Here is a 21,453-nt window from a genome sequence, read left to right as displayed (position 1 = left end):
AAACCCCTCAGGACCCCCCCAAACCCCTCAGGGTCCCCCCCAAACCCCTCAAAGCCCCCCCGAAACCCCTCAGGACCCCCCCAAACCCCCAGAACCACCCCCAAAACCCCTCAGGGCCCCCCCCCAACCCCTCAGGACCCCCCAAAACCCCTCAGGACCCCCCCTCAAACCCCAAAAACCACCCAAACCCCCCCAAAACCCCTCAGGACCCCCCCAAACCCCTCAAAGCCCCCCCCAAACCCCCAGAACCCCCCAAAATCCCTCAAGGCCCCCCCCAAACCCCTCAAAGCCCCCCCGAAACCCCTCAGGACACCCAAAACCACTCAGGGCCCCCCCAAACCCCTCAAAGCCCCCCAAAACCCCTCAGGACCCCCCCAAACCCCCAGAACCACCCCAAAACCCCTCAGGGCCCCCCCCCAACCCCTCAGGACCCCCCAAAACCCCTCAGGACCCCCAAAACCCCTCAGGACCCCCCCTCAAACCCAAAAACCACCCCAAACCCCCCAAAACCCCTCAGGGCCCCCCCCAAACCCCTCAAAGCCCCCCCGAAACCCCTCAGGACCCCCCCAAACCCCCAGAACCACCCCAAAACCCCTCAGGGCCCCCCCCCAACCCCTCAGGACCCCCCAAAACCCCTCAGGACCCCCCCTCAAACCCCAAAAACCACCCCAAACCCCCCAAAACCCCTCAGGACCCCGCCAAACCCCTCAGGACACCCCAAAACCCCTCAGGGCCCCCCCCAAACCCCTCAAAGCCCCCCCGAAACCCTCAGGACCCCCCCAAACCCCCCCAGGACCCCACCTTTGTGCAGCGCCTCGTTCGTCATCCTGTTGACGTAGCGGCCGCTGCTCTCGGGGACCAGCCAGCGCATCACCGTGTCCACGCAGCCCTTGCGGTACGAGCTCCAGACGCTGCCGCTGGGGGGGGGGACACGGGGGTGCGGGGGGGTCCCAGCGGGGACAGGGTCCACCCCAGCACCCTGAACACCCCCCCCCCGCCACCCCAAATCGGTCCCGGGTGCCGACAGCGGCACCATCAATCGCTCCAGCAGGTGCCTCGGGGCCCCCCAAAGCGCCCCCATCACCCCCCAGCCCCCAAAATTGCCCCCCCCAGACCCCCAAATTATCCCCCGGTCCCCAAATTGTTCTTCCAAACCCCCAGATTGCCCCCCCCCGTCCCCAAAATTACCCACCTGGCTCCCAAATTGCCCCCCTGCCCCCACACTGGACCCCCAACCCCCAAATTTCTCCCCCCCAGACCCCAAATTAATCCCTCAACCCCTAAATTGCCCCCCCAGACCCCCAAATTGCCCCCCCTGCCCTCACACTGGACCCCCAACCCCCCAAATTTCCCCCCCCAACCCCCCAGATTATCCCCCTAGAGCCCAAAAATTCCCCCTTCCACTGCCACTCAGCCCCCTCAGAACCCCCAAGTTGCCCCCCCGGTCCCCAAAATTACCCACCTGGCTCCCAAATTGGACCCCCTGCCCCACATTGGACCCCCAACCCCCCAATTTCTCCCCCCCAGACCCCAAATTAATCCCTCAACCCCTAAATTGTCCCCCAGACCCCCAAATTGCCCCCCCTGCCCTCACATTGGACCCCCAACCCCCCCAATTTCTCCCCCCCAGGCCCCCAAATTACCCCCTCAACCCCTAAATTGTCCCCCAGACCCCCAAATTGCCCCCCCTGCCCCCACATTGGCCCCCAACCCCCCAAATTCCCCCCCACCCAACCCCCCAGATTACCCCCCTGGCCCCCAAATTTGCCTCCTCAGCCCCCAAATTTGCCCCCGTGGTCACCCAGTTTGCTCCCACAGACCCCTAAATTGCCCCTCAGCCCCCCCAGTCCCCAAAATTACCCACCTGGCTCCCAAATTGCCCCCCCAGACCCCAAATTGCCCCCCTGCCCCCACACTGGACCCCCAACTCCTGAAATTTCTCCCCCCCCCAGGCCCCCAAATCACTCTCTCAACCCCTAAATTGTCCCCCAGGCCCCCAAATTGTCCCCCTAGAGCCCAGAAATTCCCCCTTCCACTGCCACACAGCCCCCCCCGAACCCCCAAATTGCCCCCCCGGCTCCCAAATTGCCCCCTCCACCCCCAAATTGTGTGTCCCCCCCCCCACACACACCTGGTCTGTCCCTTGACCTCGGTGAGGTCGCCCACGCTGACGGTGACGAAGGTGCCGGTGTTGAGGTCCCAGGCGACCTTCAGGCTGGTGTGGTAGGTCTTTGGTCTGCGGGAGGAGGGGGCTCAGCTCAGGGGGGGCCTTTTGGGGCCCGGGGGGGGCCTTTTGGGGCTCGAGGGGGGGTCGCTGGGGGCCCCCTGCCCCCCTCACCGGAGCTGTCCCTCCTCGTCGGGCGAGGGGAAGGCCAGGAGCAGCAGCCCGATGTTGATGACGACCTGGTTGGTCTCGGGGCAGACCTGGGGGGTGCGAGGGGGACAGCGGTGAGTTGGGGGGGGTCCCGGGGGGGGTCCCGGGGGGGTCCCCACCGCCCCCCCCGCACCTCGAGGATGACGATGTCGTAGTCGCTGAAGGAGCAGAACTGGCGGGACCACGCGGCGTCGTTACGAATCACCTCGTTAATGACGTACTCGAAGTCCAGCGTCAGCTGCTCCACCGTCAGGTACTGCCCCTGGGGGGGGGACGAGGCGTTTGTCACCCCCCCCCGTGGTGGTGCTGCTGAAAGATAAAGGGGGGGGTCACCCCGCCGCCGCCCCCCCCTCACCCCCACCTGCGCCGTCGCTCGCTTCCTTCAGCGGCTTCAGGCTGCGGCCGCGCAGGTCGGTGACCACGAAGGGCAGCGAGATCTTGTCGTCCTCGTACTCTGCGGGGGGGGGGAAAAAAGGGTGAGGGGGGGCTCAAATTAAAGGGGGGGGCCGCCCCTAAAACGTGGGGGGCACCCCGAGCCCCTCAGCTCACCCTCCTCGGGCGCGGGGGGGGCGCCGGGCTCCAGCACGTAGCGCAGTTTGGTGTAGTTGACGTAGCCGGGCTCGGGGGGGGGCACGGGGGGGGCGCAGGGGGGGCTGGGAGCCGGGGGGGCCTCGCCAGGGGGGCCGCTGTCCCCGCGGGGGGAAGGGGGGTGCAGGCGGCAGCGCCCCGAGCCGGGGAGGCAGCGGTGGGGGCGGGGGGGTCGTGGTGCTCGAAGCCGGGGCCGCCATCGTCGTCGTCTTCCTCCTCCTCCTCCTCCTCGCCCCCCCGCGCTGGCCCCGTGGCCTCCTTGGCCCGGCGGAAGATGTCGGCCACGAACTCTTTGCTTTGGCCACGGCTGGGGAGAGCCCCGCGCCCACTCGCCCGGCCAGGGGCTGAGCCCCCCGGGCCCCCCCTCCAGTTCCTCCGGCCGCGGTGGCGGCGGCGGTGGCGGTGGGGGAGGGGGCGGGGGGGGGCCGCATCCTGCCCGGCGACACGGCCCCGGCGCGCTCCGGCGCTCGTAGAGGATTTGGCAGGAGCTGGTGTCACCTGCAGGAGGGGAGCGGGAGGTGACAGGGGGTCCGGCAGGGTCCCAGGGGGGTGATGGGTGGTCCTAGAGGGGCGATGGGGGGTGATGGGGGTTCCTGGGGACCCCAGGGGGGTGACAGGGGGTCCTGGGGGAGTCCCAGGGGGATGACAGGGTTCTGGGGGGGTCATGGGGGGGTGACAGGGGGTCCCAGGGGGTGATGGGGGATCCAGGGGGGTGACGGGGGTCCTGGGGCAGTGACGGGAGTCCTGGAGGGGTCCCAGGGGGGTGACAGGGGGTCCTGGGGGGGTCCCAATGGGTCTTGGGGGTGCCGGGGGGTGATGTAGGGGTCCTGGGGGGGGGTCCCAGGGGATCTCAGCATCCCCGTACCTGCAGCGTGGACGGCGACGGCGCAGGCCACGAGGGAGTAGCTGGTGTTGAGCAGCACGACCTGGTCCTTCTTGAGCTGGAAGGCGGGTTGGAAGGTGGGGAAGGGTAGACGACCTGGTACTTGTGTGCAGCATGAAGCCGTGGCGCAGGCAGTGCCGCTCGCCTGCGGGCAGCCCGAGAGGCCGCGGCTCAGGGCGAGGGGGGGGGGGGAAGCCGCAGGCAGCTGCCCATCCCCTGCCCACGCCGGCCCCGCGGCTCACCGGGGTGGGCGAGCGCCATGTCGCGGCAGCCGGGGCAGTGGCGGGGGGGTGGCACGGCCACGGCGCTGATGTAAATGTCGCGGTGGTTCTCGTCGCTCATCATCATCATGTTGACGAGGAGCCCGTTGGCCGAGCGGGTGCTGCAGGGGAGGGGGGTGAGGTGACGATTGTGGAGTGAGGGGGACACACGGTGAGGGGTGGGGGGACACGCACAGAATCCCAGAATCATCGGGGTTGGAAAAGCCCCTGAAGCTCCTCCAGCCCCACCATGAACCTCACCCTGACCGGTCCCAACCCCACCAGATCCCTCAGCGCTGGGTCAGCCCGACTCTTCAACCCCTCCAGGGATGGGGACTCCCCCCCTGCCCTGGGCAGCCCATTCCAACGCCCAACAGCCCCTTCTGGACAGAAATCCTTCCTAAGAGCCAGTCTGACCCTGCCCTGGCGCAGCTTGAGGCCATTCCCTCTTGTCCTGCCGCTGGTCCCTTGGCTCAAGAGACTCCTCCCCCCTCTCTGCACCCTCCTTTCAGGGAGTTGCAGAGGGCCAGGAGGTCTCCCCTCAGCCTCCTCTTCTCCAGACTAAACCTCCCCAGTTCCCTCAGCCGCTCCCCATCAGACCTGTGCTCCAGACCCTGCACCAGCTCCGTTGCCCTTCTCTGGACACGCTCGAGTCATTCAATGGCCTTTTTGGAGTGAGGGGCCCAAAACTGAACCCACTCATCGAGGGGCGGCCTCACCAGTGCCGAGCCCAGGGGTCAGATCCCTTCCCTGTCCCTGCTGGCCACGCCAGGGCTGATACAAGCCAGGATGCCATTGGCCTTCTTGGCCACCTGGGCACACTGCTGGCTCATTATCAATCACCCCCCAGGTCTCTCTAACTGACACACACTCACTTGAAGCCGAAGACGATGACCTTGGAGGAATCGCTGGGCCACTCGCAGACCGTCAGGTACAAGTCGCTGTAAATCTCCTCGTCCTGGAAGAGCCGGACCTGCCGCACCTGCCGGAGAGGGGGGGAGCAGTGAGAGGGGGCAGCCACGGGGCCCCCCCAAACGCCGGGGGAGCTGATGGGAGGAGGGGGGTGTCCATCCAGCAGAGGGGGGGGCTGCGGTACCAGCTTGAGCTTGCTGTGGACGTTGAACTCCCACCAGTACAGGTGGTAGATGTAGAAGGAGAAATCGTCGTCGCCGCTGTTGCTGGTGTAGGACAGGACGTAGCGGCCGCACTTGGAGAAGCCCAGGAAGATGTGCCTGCGGGGGGGGGGGGGACGGGGACACAGGGGACATGGCAGCTCCAGCACTGCCCCCCCACAGAGAGAGGGAACCCCCAGAGATGGAGGGATGCCCCCCCCCGCCCCGGAGATAGAGGGAATCTCTCAGAAATGGAAAAAGTCTGCAAAAATAGAGGCTGCAGAGATGGAGGGAGCTCCCTGAATATAAAGGAAACCCCCACAGAGATAAAGGGCCCCCCCCAGAGATGGAGAGAAACCCCCAGGAGATAGAGGAACCCTCCCAGAAATGGAGGGAACCCCCACAGAGATAGAGAGGACCCCCAAAAGATGGAGGGAACCCCTGAATATAGAAGGAACCCCCCAGGAGATAGAGGGACCCTCTCAGAGATGAAGGGAACCCCCCGGAGATAGAGGGAACCTCTCAGAGATGGGAAAAATCCCCAGAGATAGAGAATCCCCCCCAGAGATGGAGAGAACCCCCAACTATAGAGGGACCCCCCCAGAGATGGAGGGACCCCCGCCCCGGGGCCTCACCCCGCGCACAGAAAATCCTCATCCACGATGCTCTTGAGGGAGACGCAGACCCGCGGCGGCAGCTTGCGGAAGAGCCGGGGCGAGAGCTGCCCGCTGAGCTGGGGAGGGGGCGGAGCCGTCAGGGACCCCCCGGCACCCCCAAATCCTGCCCCCTCCCCACCGCCTCCCCACACCCACCTCCAGCCCCCCAAGCCCCCCCCCGCCCGTCCCCCCTAAACTCAGGGCTCCCCCCTCCCCTCCACGCCCCACCCGGGACCCCCCGCCACCTCCCCCCTCGGCCCGCCCCGTCGCCCCCGCTGTCCCCCCTCGGCCCGCCCCGTCCTCCCCTCAGGGCTCCCCTCAGGCCCCCCGCCGCCCCCCGCCATGTTTCCCGCCGCCCCCCGCTCACCTTGACGCGGTCGAGCTGCCTCACGACGTGCTCCCGGCGGCCCCGCGGGCCCGGCCCGGCCGAGGACCCGCCCGCCACCCCCGCCGGGCCCCGCTTTCCCCCCGGGCCGCCCCGCTCCGATTTCGAGCTGGGCGCCATTTTCCCCCGGCCCCCTCCGCTTCCGGAGCGCCCCGACCCGCCGCCGACAGCCCGCCCACGCCGCGCGCCCATTGGCCGCCGCTCCACCGCCTGCGCCTCTCATTGGGCGACCCGGCGGCGCGAGGCGGGTGCCCTTCGCTCCATTGGTCCGGCGCGGCCGTCAATCCTTCACGCGACCCACCCCGCCGAGGCAGGAAGACCAATCAGAGCGCAGCGCCCACGCCGTGATTGGCTCACCCTCCCGCCCATCTGCGCCGGAGCGGTTGCCATGGAGAAGAAGCACAGGCGGAGGGGGGCGGTCCCTGGGGAGTGGGCGGGGCTGGGCGGAAGCCGTTGCTGTGGCGACGGGGATGTGCCTGGGCACACCGAGGGGGGACCACCAGGCCCCGGGAGGCGGCTCCAGGCCCAGGTCCCCACCGCCCCCCCCCCCCCCCCCCCCATCCCATCCCACCCCACCCCAAGAAGCCCCAGCACATTCCACCCACCCCTGACAGGGGCAGATTCACCAAAACCCGTTTTTTTCTTCTTAAAAACTTTATAGATTTGTGTGTGAAAGCACAAAATAAACCCGTTGCGCAGCCCGGCCTCCCCCCCCCGAGGGCTCCCTGGGGACAGGCACTTAGAGGGGTGACAGGGGGACGGTCCCCACCCCGGGGACCCGCTTTGGTGGGGGGGGGGGGCACGGGGGGGGGTGTCCCTGCCTGCCCGGCCGCTGTGGGAGGGGGACAAAGTGCTGGGGGGGGACACGGGGACCCCGGGAGCAGGTGGGGGGGGGTTGGTGTCACCCTGTCCCCAGGGGGAGGGAGCAGGAGGGGACGTAGCAGCTCTGATCCCTGTGATTGTCGCAGCAGCACCCCGGGGGGGGGTCCCGTGTGCACCCCCAAAGCGCCTGCACCCCGGTTGGTCCCAGCCCCGGGGGGAGGGGGCTCATCGGCGCAGCTTTTGGAGCTGGAAGAGAAGAGGGGGGCGGTGAGGAGGGGGGGCAGGGGGGTCGCCCAAAACCAGCCCCCCTGGGGGTGCCCCTCACCTCGCTCTCCACCAGGTTCCTCTTGTACAGCGCTTCCTTCGCCGCGTCCTGCCGCGAGGGGGGACACACACACACGTCAGGGGGGGCACAGGGCTCCCCCCCACCCCAAACAGCACCTTTGGGTGCCACGTACCCCGCGGGGGGGGGGGGACAGAACCAGCGCGGGGGGGTGCTGCCTCACCCGGTTGCCTTCGGTGCCCAGGCGCCGCGCCGTCTCGGTGTAGAGGTGCAGGTACCGCTCCAGCTGGGCCAGGTACTCTAAAAAGAGGGGGAAAAGGGTAAAACAAAGAGTCCGGGGGCAGGGGGGAGGATCCTTGCTGGGGGAGCGGGTGTCACCTTTGCGGAAGGGGGGGCCGCCGTGCTGCAGGCGCGACCGCAGGCACTGGCTGCGCCGGGCGATGTCCTGGTGCTGCTCCCGCAGCTCGGGGGGGACCGGCCGCTGCGCCTGCGTGTAGGCCAGCATCTGCGGGGACAGCGGGGGGGACACGCGGCGTTTGGGGGGGACACGCGGCGTTTGGGGGTGGAAACGCGGCGTTTGGGGGGGACACGCGGCGTTTGGGGGTGGAAACACGGCGTTTGGGGGGGACACGCGGCGTTTGGGGGTGGAAACGGTGTTTGGGGGGACATGCGGCATTTGGGGGGACATGTGGCATTTGGGGGGGACATGCAAGGTTTGGGGGGACACATGGCATTTGGGGGGGGACTCAGGGTGTTTGGGGGGTGGAAACACGGTGTTTGGGGGGCACATGCAGCATTTGGGGGGACACGTGGCATTTGGGGGGGACATGTAACGTTGGGGGGGACACGTGGCATTTGGAGGGTGGAAACGTGTTTGGGGGGGACATGCAAGGTTTGGGGGGACACGTGGCATTTGGAGGGGACACGTGGCATTTGGAGGGTGGAAATATGGTGTTTGGGGGGGACATGTGGCATTGGGGGGGACATGCAAGGTTTGGGGGGACACATGGCATTTGGGCGGGGACTCAGGGTGTTTGGGGGGGGACTCAGGGTGTTTGGGGGGTGGAAACACAGTGTTTGGGGGGCACATGCAGCATTTGGGGGGACACGTGGCATTTGGGGGGGACACAGGGTGTTTGGGGGGTGGAAACACGGTGTTTGGGGGGCACATGCAGCATTTGGGGGGGACATGTAACGTTTGGGGGGACACGTGGCATTTGGAGGGTGGAAACGTGTTTGGGGGGGGACATGTGGCATTTGGGGGGACATGCAAGGTTGGGGGGGACACGTGGCATTTGGGGGGGACGCAGGGTGTTTGGGGGAGACATGCAGCATTTGGGGGTCTGTCACCCGCCAGCTGGCCCCCCCCCCCAGCTCACCTTCCTCTCCAGCTTCTCCCGGTCGAAGGCCAGCAGGTTGAGGCTGGGCAGGGTCCTGGGCAGGGAGGGAATGGCCCCAGGTGAGGATGAGGAGGGGGCGGTGGCCCCCCCCAGGCCCCCCGACGTACCCCCAGCCCCGTTCTTTCAGGACGCCATCTGCCAGCGCGGGCCGGGCGGCTGGGAGGGAGAGAAACGGGGATCCCCCCCCCACCCCCGACTCCTCGCTCCCCATCTCCCACCTTGGTCCTCGCTCCTCTCCTCCATGCGATGCCTGCCCCTTCCTCCTCCTCCTCCTCCTCCTCCTGCAGCCCGAGGGGGGGTTAATTCCCACCCTGGGCCACTCTCCAGCTCCCAAACTGCCCTCAGCACCCCCAGATCAGGGACACCCCAGATCGGGGACTCCAGAAATCGGAGTTTTCCTGGGCTGCGGGTCCAGCTCACACCCCGTGAGGCAAAAATCAGGCCCCGGGGAGGAAGAGGAGGAGAAGGAAGGGTGCAGGCAGGGCCGGCCTCGCTACAGCACGGAGCAGATGGCTGTCCTGAAAGGGAAGGAAAGACGGAGAGGAGAGACGGTGAACGGCATCTGCTGTGCCAGCACCGCCCCCCGGCCCCTCTTTCTGCCCCCCCCGAGGTGCCACAGGGACGATTTGGATCCCGGAACCGCTGGAGTCAACCCCCAAACACCCCCCGGAAAAAAGGGGGGGGGGGGGGGGGGGGCTGAGCCCCCAGCACTGCAGCAACTCGCCTGCTGTTCACCTCCTTCACGGGGGCGAGGGCCGGTTTGGGTTTGGGGATGGCGACCTGGAGGGAAAGGTGGGTTTAAGCGGTGGTTTTCCCCCCCCCGCCGTGGTGGTGATTTAACGGGGGGGGGGGGGGAGCGCGAGGGCAGCGGGGGGGCCGCCGCGGCGCTCACCGGGGGCAGGGTGCTGGGGTTGATGACCAGCCAACGCTCCGTCCGCGTCTCCAGCTGCTGGGAGCTGAGGGGCTCCCTGATCCGCACGATCACCTCCAGCTTCCCCCCCGTGGGCCGGCGGCCGTCCAGCAGCTGGGAGGAGGGAGGGAAACGCCGTTAACGAGGGAAATCCCCTTAACGAACCTGGAGAAACGGCGGCAGGGCGGGGGGATGTGCCCGACGCCCCTCACCTCGAGGATCTCCCGAACCTCGCAGGCCGTCTCCAGCGCCTCCAGCTTGAGCTGGGCCGTGCCGATGACCCGGTCGGTCTTAAACAGGCCCCTGAGAGAGCGCGGAGGGGTAAAAAAAACCGGCTGGGGGCAGGCGGAGGAGGGCGAAAATCCTCCGGTTCTCACCCTTTATGTGCCACTTCGAACTTGATGCCTTTGGTCTGGAGGACGCGGCGGAGCCCGCGGTGCCCTCGGTTCACGTAGAGCTTGAACTGCTCCTTGAACTCTGCCGAGGGAACCGCCCGGCGAGCGGGCGCAGCGCCGCGTTAATTACCCCGTGACGTTAACGAGGCCACCAGCCCCCTCCCCGCCTCTCTCGGGGCATTTACCGGGAGAATCGGTGTTTTTGATGACGTTGGTCTTGTCTTTCTGAGCTTCCTCCTGCCGAGGCGAAGGCGGGAGGTGAGGGCCGGTGCCGCCGGCACGGCGAGCGCGGCGCGGGGACGCCGACTTACCGCGTTGGGGTAGGGGAACTCAAACCGCACGAAGGCGTCCAGGTCGTTGGGAGCCACACCTGCAACGCGGACACGGCGTGAGCAGGTGGCCACGGCAGCGGATCCGCGGGCCACGGCGCCGTCCCCGAGCTCTGCCGGCACAGGCCGCTCCCTGGGGAGCCCGCCGGGCGCTTCGGCAGGACCACGGCCACGGCCTCGCCGCGTTTGGCGCGGGGGCCAGGCCGCCTCCGGGGCGTTTTAACCGCACACAACGAAGAAAAGAGACAGTTGTCAGCGGGCAGCCGGCACAGCGAGGGGGAACGGGCACACCCCAGCGCTCTCCCCTCCCCGCCGCGGTGAGGAGCCGTAGCCGCAGCACCGGTGGCTCCCGAGCTGCCAGGAGCTGGCGCAGCCCCAACCGGGGAGATCCCCAGATCTCTCCTACCTGGCGGCGCCGGGAGGTTGATCCCTTTCACTATCGACAGCACCATGTCGTTGCTGTTCAGCTCCGGAAAGATCCTGCAGCCAGGGAGAGCGGAAAAATCCCGTCAGCACCCGCCCGGCCCCTCTCGCCCGCGGCGGCCGCGCTCGGCCAGTGACTCCCGCGCTCGGCCAGCGAGTCCCTACTTGATGACGCTGAAGGTTCGCTGCTCGTAATGGTACTTGGGCAGCGGGAAGCCGCGGGCGTGCGCCTGCTTCAGGATCTCCATGTTCTGCTTGCAGTCCTCGGCCAGCTTCTCAAACCTGCGGGGCGAGCGGCAAGCGGCAACGTCCTCCTCTTCCTCGGCACCCCCGCGCTCACGGGGGCGAGGAAGGTGCCTCCCGCGCCCCCCCCCGCGGACACACGCCCCGTGCTCCGCCCGGCGGACTCACTTGGTCGTCTCCACGATGTTGCCCAGGTGAGTGAACTGCTTGGAGTAATTCACGCACATCTGGGAGGAAGAGGAGAGAAGAGGAAGGTTTCCGCATCCCGCGGCAGCCCCGACGCCAGACCCGCCCGACCCGGCGCTCCCCGGCCACGTTGGTGCCGGTTTTGCAGCCCCAAGATGTTCGCCCCCTCCCTGAGGGTCCCGCTGCAGTCGGGAATTTTTCTTCCCCAACAAAAAACTCCGCTTCAGCCCAAACTCAGCCCAGATTTACGCCAAGATTTAACGCTCCAGCTCCTCACTCCGTCCTCAGCGAGGGAAGCAGCTCATTTCCTCCCTCCTCGCTCTCCCTCCTTCCTCACCCCGAGCGAGGAAGACCCCCCCCCCCCAAGGTCTCCCCCGCTCCCCGCAGCCCCCCAGCACGTCCCGCCCGCCGCGTTCTCAACCTCTCCCCGGTTCCCGGCCGTCCCCTGGGCCGCGCTACCTCGTGCTGCTGCCGGATCAGCTTCATCAGCTCCAGGTACTGGCCGGCCGCCTCGGGGGAGATGTGGACACCCCGGCGCTGCACGAGCATAAAATCCTCCTTGTTCACGGGGGCTTCGGGGACCTGGAGCGGAGGGAAGGGATCAGAGGTGCGAGGGGAGGAGCCGGCGGCGCCGTTCGCAAACCACCCAGACCTTGGTGATGTCGACGGGCAGGCCGCTCTGCGAGGCCTCGATCAGCGGGTCCAGCCCTTTGGCCTGGCGCAGGAAGAGCTTCGCCCCCTCGATATCGTTCTTCTGCTTGGCGCGGAGGGCGGCCTGCATCAGCTGCTTCCTCCTGCCCTCCAGAAACACCAGCTGCTGCTGGGCTGGGGAGGGGGGGAGTGGGGGGCTGAGCATCCCTGGGGGGGCCCACTGGGGCCCGGGGCTCGTTGCACCCCAGTCCTCTCGCCCCCCAGCGCGGTCGGACTCGGCGAGGACGGAGCGTGGGTTCAGGCCGGTACCTTTCGCGGTGGTTTTGGGGGCTGCTGGTTTGGCCGCTCCGGTGGAATTTGGGGTGCCCGTGGAGGGGGCTCGGGGGGGCGGCGGGGGCTGCTTGGGCTGGGGGGTGGTGGCAGCGGCTCTCGCCGGGGCAGGGCGGGCAGCGGGCTGTGCCGGGAACAGAGGGGACAGCGTCGGGGTAGGAAAAACAGGGAAACATCCGCCCCTCGGGTATGGGGGGGCTGGGAGTCCCCTTGAGACCCCTCCCCGCTCCCTGCTTTGGGTTGGGTGGGGGGGTCCCGAGCCCCAGAACCCCTGACCTTTGCCTCTTCAGTGCCATCCTCCTCCTCGGGGACGTCCTGGCCGGCCAGTTTCATGGCTGCTTCCAGCACCCCGGCGATGCTCTGCTCCCCGGACGGCGTCTCCGTGCCCTGGATGGGCTGGAAGCCTGGCGGGGGGGGGCAGAGGGGCCCGTCTGGCTGGTACCAGAGGCTCCCTGGCCCCACTGGGCTGGAGGGGGCCAAATCCTCCCCCCAGTGCCGCACCGGCTTTGGGGAACGGCCCCGAGAAGCGCTGGCTGCCAAAGGGACAGGGGGAAATACCTGGGGGAACGGGCAGCTCCGAGAAATCCACCGTTTTCCCCGCTTTGTGCGCCCGGATGGCGTCCTGGTATTGCTGGAAGGGAAAGCAGAGGCTGAGCACGGCCGCGGGGGGGGACGGTGGGACCGCGGAGGGGTCAGAGGAGGAACCTTGACGATGCGCTCGTGCATCCGGGCCTTGCGGTCGTCTCCCTTGCTCTTGGCCTGCGCCGCCGCCGTCTTGTACCGCTCCATCCTCTGCTGCAGGGCCTCCAGCATGTCCCGGGGAGCAGCGGGGGCGTCTGTTTTGAGGGGAGGAAGGAAGAAAAGCTTCAATTACAGAATCCCAGAATCCTCTTGGTTGGAAAAGCCCCTGAAGCTCCTCCAGCCCCACCATGAACCTCACCCTGACCGTTCCCAACCCCACCAGATCCCTCAGCGCTGGGTCAGCCCGACTCTTCAACCCCTCCAGGGATGGGGACTCCCCCCCTGCCCTGGGCAGCCCATTCCAACGCCCAACAGCCCCTTCTGGACAGAAATCCTTCCTAAGAGCCAGTCTGACCCTGCCCTGGCGCAGCTTGAGGCCATTCCCTCTTGGCCTGCCGCTGGTCCCTTGGCTCAAGAGACTCCTCCCCCCTCTCTGCACCCTCCTTTCAGGGAGTTGCAGAGGGCCAGGAGGTCTCCCCTCAGCCTCCTCTTCTCCAGACTAAACCCCCCCAGTTCCCTCAGCCGCTCCCCATCAGACCTGTGCTCCAGACCCTGCACCAGCTCCGTTGCCCTTCTCTGGCCACGCTCGCGTCATTCAATGGCCTTTTTGGAGTGAGGGGCCCAAAACTGAACCCAGTCATCGAGGTGCAGCCTCACCAGTGCCGAGCCCAGGGGTCAGATCCCTTCCCTGTCCCTGCTGGCCACGCCAGGGCTGATACAAGCCAGGATGCCATTGGCCTTCTTGGCCACCTGGGCACACTGCTGGCTCATGTTCAGCCGGCTGTCAATCACCCCCCCCAGGTCCCTCTCTGACTGGCAGCTCTCCAGCCACTCCTCCCCAAGCCTGTAGCGCTGCTGGGGGTTGTTGTGGCCCAAGTGCAGAACCCGCCATTTGGCCTTAGTGAAACTCCCCCAGTTGTCAAAACCATTGTTCTCTTTGAACGTCCCTCTCCTTAGGGAACAATTTGGGGTTAGAAATTGGCTGTTGGGGCTCCTACCTGCCGCGGGAGACGCTGGTTTGGCTTCCGGCGCCGGCACTGCCGCGGCAGGCTGCGGCTGGCCCGGTGACACCGGCTCCTTCGGCAGCTGGTCTGCAGGAGAAGGCAGCGATCGGCGCCCGCAAACGAGCAGCGAGGCGATTGCTGCGTCCGCCGGGACGAGCGGAACCGCCGTGGTGGCTGTTTTGTCCCTCCAAAAAGGGGGTACGGCCGCTCGCCGTCGCCAGTTCGGGTCTTACCGGGGGGAGGCGGCACGCTGCTCAGCTCCACCGGCTGCCCCTTCCCCACCGCTTCGAGCAGGGAGTCAAAGCTCTGAAAAAACACGAGAAAAAGAGAAAAGCGCGCTCTGTCTCTGCATCGAGCTCCGCAGCCGCCCCCCCCCCCGCCCCCTCGCCCCCCATTTTAATTCAGAAGCCACAGAAAGGGGGAGATTTGCATCAGTATTGCACAGGGAGGGGAACAACGCCTCTCCGGCCACCGCATGCCGTACCTTTGCCACCCGATAGAACTTGGTGGCCATTTCCAGGTCCTGGCGCTGCTTGGCGTGCAGCGCTGCCAGCTTGTACTCCCGCTGCCGGCCCTGCAGCAGAGCCTCAGTGCCGGCGCAGTCCGAGCCTGCGGGAGCGGAGAGCAGCACCGCCGGGGTCCCCAGCGGTGGCGGGGTCCCAGCCACCTCCGGAGTGGGACGAGGAGCCAAACCCTTGCCTGGGTGGGGAGGCTGCGAGGAAGGAGCTGGTTTTGACTCCGGAGAGCTGACAGGCGGGACCTGCGGCTTCGGGAGCACGGGGGGCGGCTGCGGGGGTGGCTGCGGGGAGCTGGGGCGGGCGGCGGGGAGGGGGGGCTCTGGGGAGGGCTGTAGGGGGCTCGCCCCCTTCCCCAGCGCCACCGGAGGGGGAATTTCCTCCTCGTCGATCTTTTTCCCCTTCTTGACGGAGGCCAGCATGTTCTCCAGCGTCTGGAAGGGACGGCACAGGGGTAAAACTCTACCTCTGCGAAAAGAGAAACCTCAGAGGCTGCCAGGGCGGTGGGAAAACCCAAAAAACAGCGCCCAAACTTGGACTGGAGGTTGGGGGTTTCCCACCGACTGGGGACCCAGCCCCAAACTCTACAATCTCCTTATTTTCCCCCCAAAAAAGCGTCATCAGCCGCCTCCTCTAGTGGTCGACTCGCCCTGTCCACACCGTCCGCCAGCGGACAAAACCTGAAGGGAAGGGGGAGCTTTGCCCCCGCCGAGGCGGCGCTGCCCTCAGAGAGCCTCGTGGGCTCTAAAAAACACTTTTAACGGTGAAAAACGTCATCCCCTCGGGAGTCAGAGCCCAGAGGCGACGCGTGGCCCCGCTCCGCTCCGAAATGGGGCGCCGGGAGGGCCTGAGCGTGGCAGGAGGGGCTTAACCAAGGTGGGGAACGGCCAGGAGGGGAAAACAGGGCTGAAAATTTAAAAAAAAATAGTAATAATTCTAAGATTGTTGAAAGGGTTTTAAACAACCACGAGGAACCGGGACCTCGAGGTCGTGTTTTAGCCAGCGCTGCAGCAGGGGAAGATGTTCAACCGGGGCCCGCCGCGCTTAACGTGGTCTCAGAGATAATTACACCGCAGGCAGCGGCGCCCGCGCGTGCCTCCGTTTACGTTAACGCCCACAATTAAGCGCTGAAACGAGGATGACCTGATTTTCCAAGAACTGCGAGTAATTCCTGCGGGGAGCCGGGACGGGCTCACGGCTGCGGGGAGAGGCCGGGGCTCAGCCCCAAGCGTGAAACCCCCCAAGTTTGGAAGCACCAGCCGGGAATTTGAGATCAAAAGGTTTAATTTAATTAAAGATTCAAGGCAAACCACGGCCCCCGAGCCCCCACCCGCGATTGCAGCTCACCTTGAGGCCCCTCTCGTAGCGCCGCAGCCTGGAGCCGTCCCCGGCCTGCCGGGCGCTGGCGATGGCCGCCCGGTACATCCCTGCCCGCTCCGCCAGCGTGGACTCGATGCCGCTGGGCTCCGGCGGCGGCTCCGGCACCTGCAGCCACCCCGGGAGACGCGCTCGGATCGGCCCCGCCAGAGCCGGGTTCCCCCCCAAAACCCCCAAGATCTGCCGGGATCGGGGGCTCGGAGCAGAGCTGGAGGCTCTGGCTCACACCGGGGCTGGCGCGGCCGCTCTGCTCCGTGATTTTAGGGGCTCAAGGAGCAGCGGGAGAGCCCCGACAGCTGCTGGCAAACAGGGATTGCCCGAGACTGGCCAAAAAGGGGATTGTTAGAGACTCATTTCTCATAGATTCCAAGAAATTTGCCAAATCCTGTCTCCACGCTCACGTTTTCCAACGCTGCTCGTCACCGAGGACGAGGCAGAGGGAACCCGGCTCCTCCCCGACTCCCAGGAAAGTTTTTATCTCTCAGGGGGGCAGGTTCAGGTGACAGATTCCCGTTGTGTCGTCAGGAAAATGAGCAAAACGACACAAAAGGCTAAAAAGGGCCGGATCCAGCACCAGCCCAGCAGAACCGGAGCCGAAAGACGCGTCGTACCTTGGCAGGAGGCGCCGGCGTGGCCGCGCTCCCCTCCCCTTCGCCCAGCACCTCCTGCAGCTCGGCCTGCAAAGCGCCGGGAGTCCCCTCAGCCGCAACCCGGGGCGGAAAAGCCCTTTTTTGGGCCAAGGGGATCCCGAGGAGCGAAGCCTCAGGGATGGAGGCGCAGAGACCAGAGCTCCTTGGAGGGCTCAAGCCTCTCCTCACCATGAGATCATCTTCGTCTGCCAGCTCTTCATCGTCGTCCCCCTCCTCCTCCTCCTCGTCCGGGTCCCTCATGCAGAGGGCCGCCATCTTCTCGATCGCCTCCATCGGCAAAGGCGCTGCAGGAGCAGAAGCAGCACGAGCGGTTTTTCAGGGCCATGTACCTGTTTCTTGACAGTTTAAGCCCACACACGTGGGAGCACAGCCCGGGAGGGCAGAAACAACCCGAGAGGAGCCGCTGTTATTAATTATCCCAGACATCGACGAGCCCCCGGGGCGGCAGCGCTCACTTTTCCCCTTGGGCTTCTCTCCCGGCGCAGCTCGGCCTCCCACCAGCGCCAGCAGCTCGGCCTCCAGCTCGGCGGCATCGTCCCCGGCGTCGTCCCCTGCTGTCCCCTCCGGAGAGAGGTCCACCAGCAAACCCATCTGCGGGGAGGGAGGGAAGGGGGGCACGATGCTAATGACACCTCGTTAGGGCGAGGGGATCCCCTGGGATCCGGCTGAGGGAAGGAGGGAATCGCCGCGGATCCTCTGGGGGTGGAAGCCGGCGTGCCCCGCGGTTGGGGACTGAGCCCACGGTGACGCCGCCACGGCGATCCATGAGGCAGCGAAGCGAATAGAAGCATTTAAACTAATTAAAGCACTTAAATAAAGATGACAGACAGCGCAGCTCTGCCCAGCTCAGCAACACAAACCCCACCACGGGAACAACCGGCATCGCCGCCAGTGCCCGTTTAACCGAAGCCCGGCCCGGCGCGACCAACAGCCCCGCGTGGGAGGTGCAGCAGGAAAGCGCCCGGCAGCCCTGCCCGTGACGATGGCAGCGGCCCTGCCCGCGACGGCTCAGGTTTCCCTCTGCTGCCAAAGGGCCATTCGCGGCGTCGCCCCGTCCCTCCCGCGGGGGTGGGGGAGGACACACCCAGCACCCCTGGGGTGCGGGGGCTCAGCACACACCGGGGTGGTGGGGGAGGAGGGCCCGTACCTGCCTGGCGATGGCGGCGCCGCGGCCCGGCGGTGGCCTCCTGGCTTTGCTCATGTCTCTGTCCCTCGCCGGGGCGAGCTGGGGAGGGGGCGAGGGCCGTGTCAGGCTGCGGGGTCCCAGCACCCTCCAGAGAGCCCCGATAGAGCCCCCCCTCCCAGCCCTTCAGCATCAGCCTTCTGCAACCCCCACTGAGCCCCCCGCTCACATTTTCCAGACGTTTCTTGGCAGCCCCCTCCCTTGCCACAGCCCCCCTTTGAGCACCCCAGGGCGCTGCCACCCCCCCCCTTAAGCCCTGACTCTTCCTCTTTCCTCCAGAGGATTCACCCCCTACTCCCCAGCCCCCCCCAGCCCTTTCCCCCCCCAGTCCCCGCAGAAGGTCCCACTCCCCCCACAGTCCCCCCAGAAGGTCCCACACTCCCCCAGAAGGTCCCTTCCCTCCACAGCCTCCCCCAAGGCCCCATTTTCCCCCCCAAGGCCCCATTTGTCCCCCCCCAAGGCCTCAGCCCTCTCAACCCCCAGCCCGCCCCCCCTCAGACATGACCCCAACCCCCCCCCCCCCACTCCCGGCTCCGCGCTCCCCTCCGTGCCCCGACCCCTCAGTGTCCCGGTCCCGGTCACTCACTTCCTACTCCACCCGCCGCTGTCAACAACACGCCGCGCTTTACGGCGCCGCCGTCGCAAAAGCCGCCGCCGTCGTGGCGGCGTTTCGCTTGACGGCGGCGCGGGGAGACTACAACTCCCGGCGGGCCCCGCGCTGCGCATGCGCACGGGGAGCTAAGAAAAAGGCGGGAAAAGCGTGAGCTGAGGTGAGGGGGGAAGATGGCGCCTCCCCTGGGGAGCCCGGTGCGGGTTGGAGGGTGGAAATAGGTGAAATCCCACGTTTTTCACCTCAGAACTAGAGGGGTTTGTTCCTCCAGCTGCGGCCACAGCTCGGAGGGGCCTGGCGCTGGGGGGAGGCGAGTGGCTGCCGGCTCCCACAGTGCACAGGGGCAGGTTCAGCCCTGAGGGCAAAACACCGCAGGAGGAGGCAGCGAGAGGCTGCTCGTTCAGCGCCGGTCTGGTTCTGTTCTCCCCACACAGGCGGGCGGCGGGATGGGCAAACGGAGAAAGGAGCAGCCGCCAGGTAACAGCAAGAGGGCCCGGCCGTGAGGGGCAAAGGGACGGGGGTGGTGAAGGGACGGTGTCCCCTGCCCCTCCCCGTGAGGCAGCAGCTGCCCAGGAGCCCCAACCTGCCCCGTATTTCCACGTCTCGCTCCTTTTATTCTGTGGTAACAACTGCTCCTAAAACTGCCCGTGCTCTTACTTATTACAAACCTGAAAAAATGTCCCAATCTGTAAGCCAAATGACACCCAGTGTTTGCCTTTTACCGCACCTCTTTCATCAAATCCCCTCAGACCACGCGCTGCCTGGGCGGTTTCCCCAAACAGCCCCTCATCTCGCTACAAGTCTGCGGAGAATAGGGGTTATTATGGGGATAAAACACAAAAACAAGTGACTCTGATGGCGGTTGGCGAGGGAGGGAGCAGCGCTCGCCAAGCTGCGGCTGAGCCCCTCATGCCACAAACCCCATTTTTTTTACATTTCAGAGAAGAAGGAGTAGGGGGAGCAGAGCTGACACCCCGCAAAAAGCCCTGAAAGCGATTCTTTTTCCCTCAGTTCAAGTGTTAAAAGTGTGCAGTTTTTTCCCTAGGATTTAATAACAAAAAAATAACACAAAACCTGTACAAAGGCTGTTCCTGTTTAACACGACACTGCATCCCTCTTACCCCAAAGGCCAAATCTAAGGATTATTTTTTCCCCTTAAAGGTGCAGGCGGTAAATGCCCCAATCCCAAAACTAAACGAAATCGTCAGGAAGATTTAGATGTGGCAGGAGACAACGGTTCAGACGTGACCAGTCTGGCTCAGACCAGTGATGCTGATGGAAAACCAACGTCTCAGGGACAGACGACCCGTGGCAGCACCGGCAGCGCCGTGACAGACGCACCGGGGAGGTAACGGGGCGAGAAATGGGCAGGACGGGGGTTTGTGGGTGAACCCGACTCCCTGCTGTGACTTACCCGGCGATCGCCTCGCTGCTCGCTGAACACGTTTCATTGTTTTTAACAGCGCAAACGGCGCCAGGGAGGCGGCTGCGCCGGAGCGAAGCCGGACGGGGGAGCGTGTCCCCAGCCCCTCACCGCAGGTACGTGCTGGGCCCGGACAACCTGCCTGGCTCGGCAAGCGCCTGGCTGTCACCGAAACACCTGGGTGGTGAGAAACACCCTTTGTGGCACAGCCAGAGCCTCCGCGGCGCTGCTTTTCCTCTGTTGGCAAACAGCCTTCGGTATTTACACCGAACAGAGGAAAAAATTCCAGAGATTGGGATTTTTTTTAACGCAGGAGTGATGCCGGCACCTTGTCGTTTCAGGAAGGAAGAGACACGGGCATCGGCGGAGGCAGCAAATCACCGGAGGCGGCTGCCCCGGGAGCAGCGTCTCAGCCAGCGTCACCACAATGGACAAATTCGGTGGTGGACGAGACAGAAGAGGATCAGCCGGCGGCGACTGCAGAGCAGCACAGAAGCACCGGTGAGGAGCTGGACGCCGAAACCCCAACTCGCCATGGAACAGCCAATATCGGTGATGGCCCCGAGCGCGGCTCCGCTCCACCAGCGTGGGGAGAGGGGGCTGCCGGCAGCGAGGACGCTCCCCCCGTGGATACACCAGGCCCGGGCACCGGCAGCTGCCCACCGGCGGAGGGACCTGACCCACCCCGGGAAGAGGGGGATGACCACGGCGAGCCGGGCGAGCGCCGAGGTGACGCCAACCAGAGCCAGGAGCTGCCGCCTGCGTCTGTTGTAAACACCGAAGAAAACGAATCCAGCACCGTGTCCACGAGGGCGGCTGGAGGAGAGCACCGGGAAAACCTGAGCGGGGAACGGTCACAGGCAACTGGTATGAACGGCGCAGTGGCGAGTGTGGCCGAGCCCTGGTGTGGCCCAGCCGGTGCCGCTGGCGGCTCCGTGGAGATTCTGGGGGTTTGTGCCCCGTCGGCGGACCTGAAGGTGGAAGGGGGCACCGCCGAACCGGAGAGCGTGGGCACTGCTGGTACCGCCAAACCAGAGAGTGTGGGCACTGCCGGTACCGCCAAACCGGAGAGCATGGGCACTGCCGGTACCGCCAAACCAGAGAGTGTGGGCACTGCCGGTACTGCCGAACCGGAGAGCGTGGGCACTGCTGGTACCGCCGAACCGGAGAGCTGGCCCCAGGGTGAGAACGATTCCCCATGGAAAACGTCGGGAGAAGCCGACACGGGCCGGGAAGCAGCCGGAGGGGGAGAAACCCCTGCTCCTGCGACCAGCTCGACACCGGATCCAGCCGTCCTGGCTGTCGGGGATCCCTGTGGTGGGAGCGAAGGTCCCGCGGAGGAACCGGGGAGGACGGTCTCGCCGAGGATGGACACGCAGCCCCCAGCTCGCCCTGGCACCGGTTCAGCCGTCGGCACAGAGCCCCGGGGCCGGGCCGGTGGGGGCGGGGAGCGGCTCTGCCCCCCGTCCGGCCTGGCAGGGAGCAGCCCGGAGCTCCCGCCGCAGCAGGTAAATCCCCACGGGTCACAAATTTATCACAAAAGAAACCCCCAAAACGCCCTAAACACTCACCGCAAAATGCCGAAAAGAACCTGAAAAAGGGCGGGGGGGACGCCCAACTGTCCTGGCGAGGGGGGGTTTGACTCGGGCTCCCCGGTCACGGCTAATTGTCGCCCGATTTCTCCCCGCAGCCGCTCCCCGCCACCGCCCGGCACGACCCT

At 66.2% G+C, this 21,453-nt stretch overlaps 2 protein-coding genes across 4 annotated transcripts; both read right to left on the bottom strand.

Annotated features, from left to right (window-relative positions):
• Positions 1-801: 801 nt before the first annotated feature.
• On the bottom strand, positions 802-6,382 carry DCAF15 (DDB1 and CUL4 associated factor 15; the record flags this gene model as incomplete). The annotated part of the gene is given in 13 exon segments (XM_074857934.1): positions 802-917; positions 2,132-2,236; positions 2,339-2,424; positions 2,508-2,636; positions 2,740-2,828; positions 2,924-3,460; positions 3,828-3,937; positions 3,939-3,990; positions 4,088-4,227; positions 4,981-5,087; positions 5,202-5,337; positions 5,853-5,950; positions 6,241-6,382. Coding segments are annotated over 13 exon segments (1,843 nt in total), but the record flags the coding sequence as incomplete, so codon positions are not given.
• Positions 6,383-7,157: 775 nt separating this feature from the next.
• Positions 7,158-18,339, bottom strand: CC2D1A (coiled-coil and C2 domain containing 1A). Of its 3 annotated transcripts, XM_074857929.1 has the most exons (29): positions 18,287-18,339; positions 17,665-17,742; positions 16,973-17,108; positions 16,686-16,801; positions 16,479-16,544; positions 15,838-15,975; positions 14,460-14,924; positions 14,209-14,281; positions 13,970-14,062; positions 12,936-13,066; positions 12,789-12,861; positions 12,507-12,634; positions 12,210-12,354; positions 11,902-12,074; positions 11,709-11,831; positions 11,232-11,290; positions 10,986-11,102; positions 10,804-10,877; positions 10,380-10,438; positions 10,254-10,305; positions 10,051-10,150; positions 9,886-9,976; positions 9,656-9,787; positions 9,488-9,543; positions 8,743-8,797; positions 7,742-7,868; positions 7,587-7,663; positions 7,406-7,453; positions 7,158-7,326 (listed from the first exon to the last, which is right to left on the bottom strand). In XM_074857929.1, the coding sequence occupies exons 2-29, from the start codon at positions 17,716-17,718 to the stop codon at positions 7,306-7,308; spliced, it is 2,982 nt and encodes a 993-aa protein (XP_074714030.1). In that variant the 5' UTR covers positions 17,719-17,742; positions 18,287-18,339; the 3' UTR covers positions 7,158-7,305. The 3 variants fall into 3 exon arrangements, 2 of the variants coding, with proteins under 2 accessions (XP_074714030.1, XP_074714031.1); XM_074857930.1 differs by lacking the exons at positions 17,665-17,742; positions 18,287-18,339 and having other exon boundaries at positions 14,460-14,958; XR_012627436.1 differs by lacking the exons at positions 7,158-7,326; positions 7,406-7,453; positions 7,587-7,663; positions 7,742-7,868 and adding an exon at positions 8,982-9,281 and having other exon boundaries at positions 8,740-8,797.
• Positions 18,340-21,453: the final 3,114 nt, after the last annotated feature.

Source organism: Strix uralensis, unplaced genomic scaffold, assembly GCF_047716275.1.
Source record: "Strix uralensis isolate ZFMK-TIS-50842 unplaced genomic scaffold, bStrUra1 scaffold_412, whole genome shotgun sequence".
Classification (NCBI taxonomy): domain Eukaryota; kingdom Metazoa; phylum Chordata; class Aves; order Strigiformes; family Strigidae; genus Strix; species Strix uralensis.
The sequence above is the reverse complement of the archived record's forward strand: the minus strand, read 5'-3'. Positions and strand labels throughout refer to the sequence as shown.

Coding starts and splice junctions, on each gene's coding strand:
- CC2D1A (XM_074857929.1), bottom strand. CDS start 17,718: ATGAGCAAAGCCAGGAGGCCACCGCCGGGCCGCGGCGCCGCCATCGCC. Junction 13,067..13,969: donor ACCAGCGTCTCCCGCGGCAG/GTAGGAGCCCCA, acceptor CCCTCAAAACAG/ACGCCCCCGCTGCTCCCCGG. Junction 7,327..7,405: donor GGAACCTGGTGGAGAGCGAG/GTGAGGGGCACC, acceptor CTTCTCTTCCAG/CTCCAAAAGCTGCGCCGATG.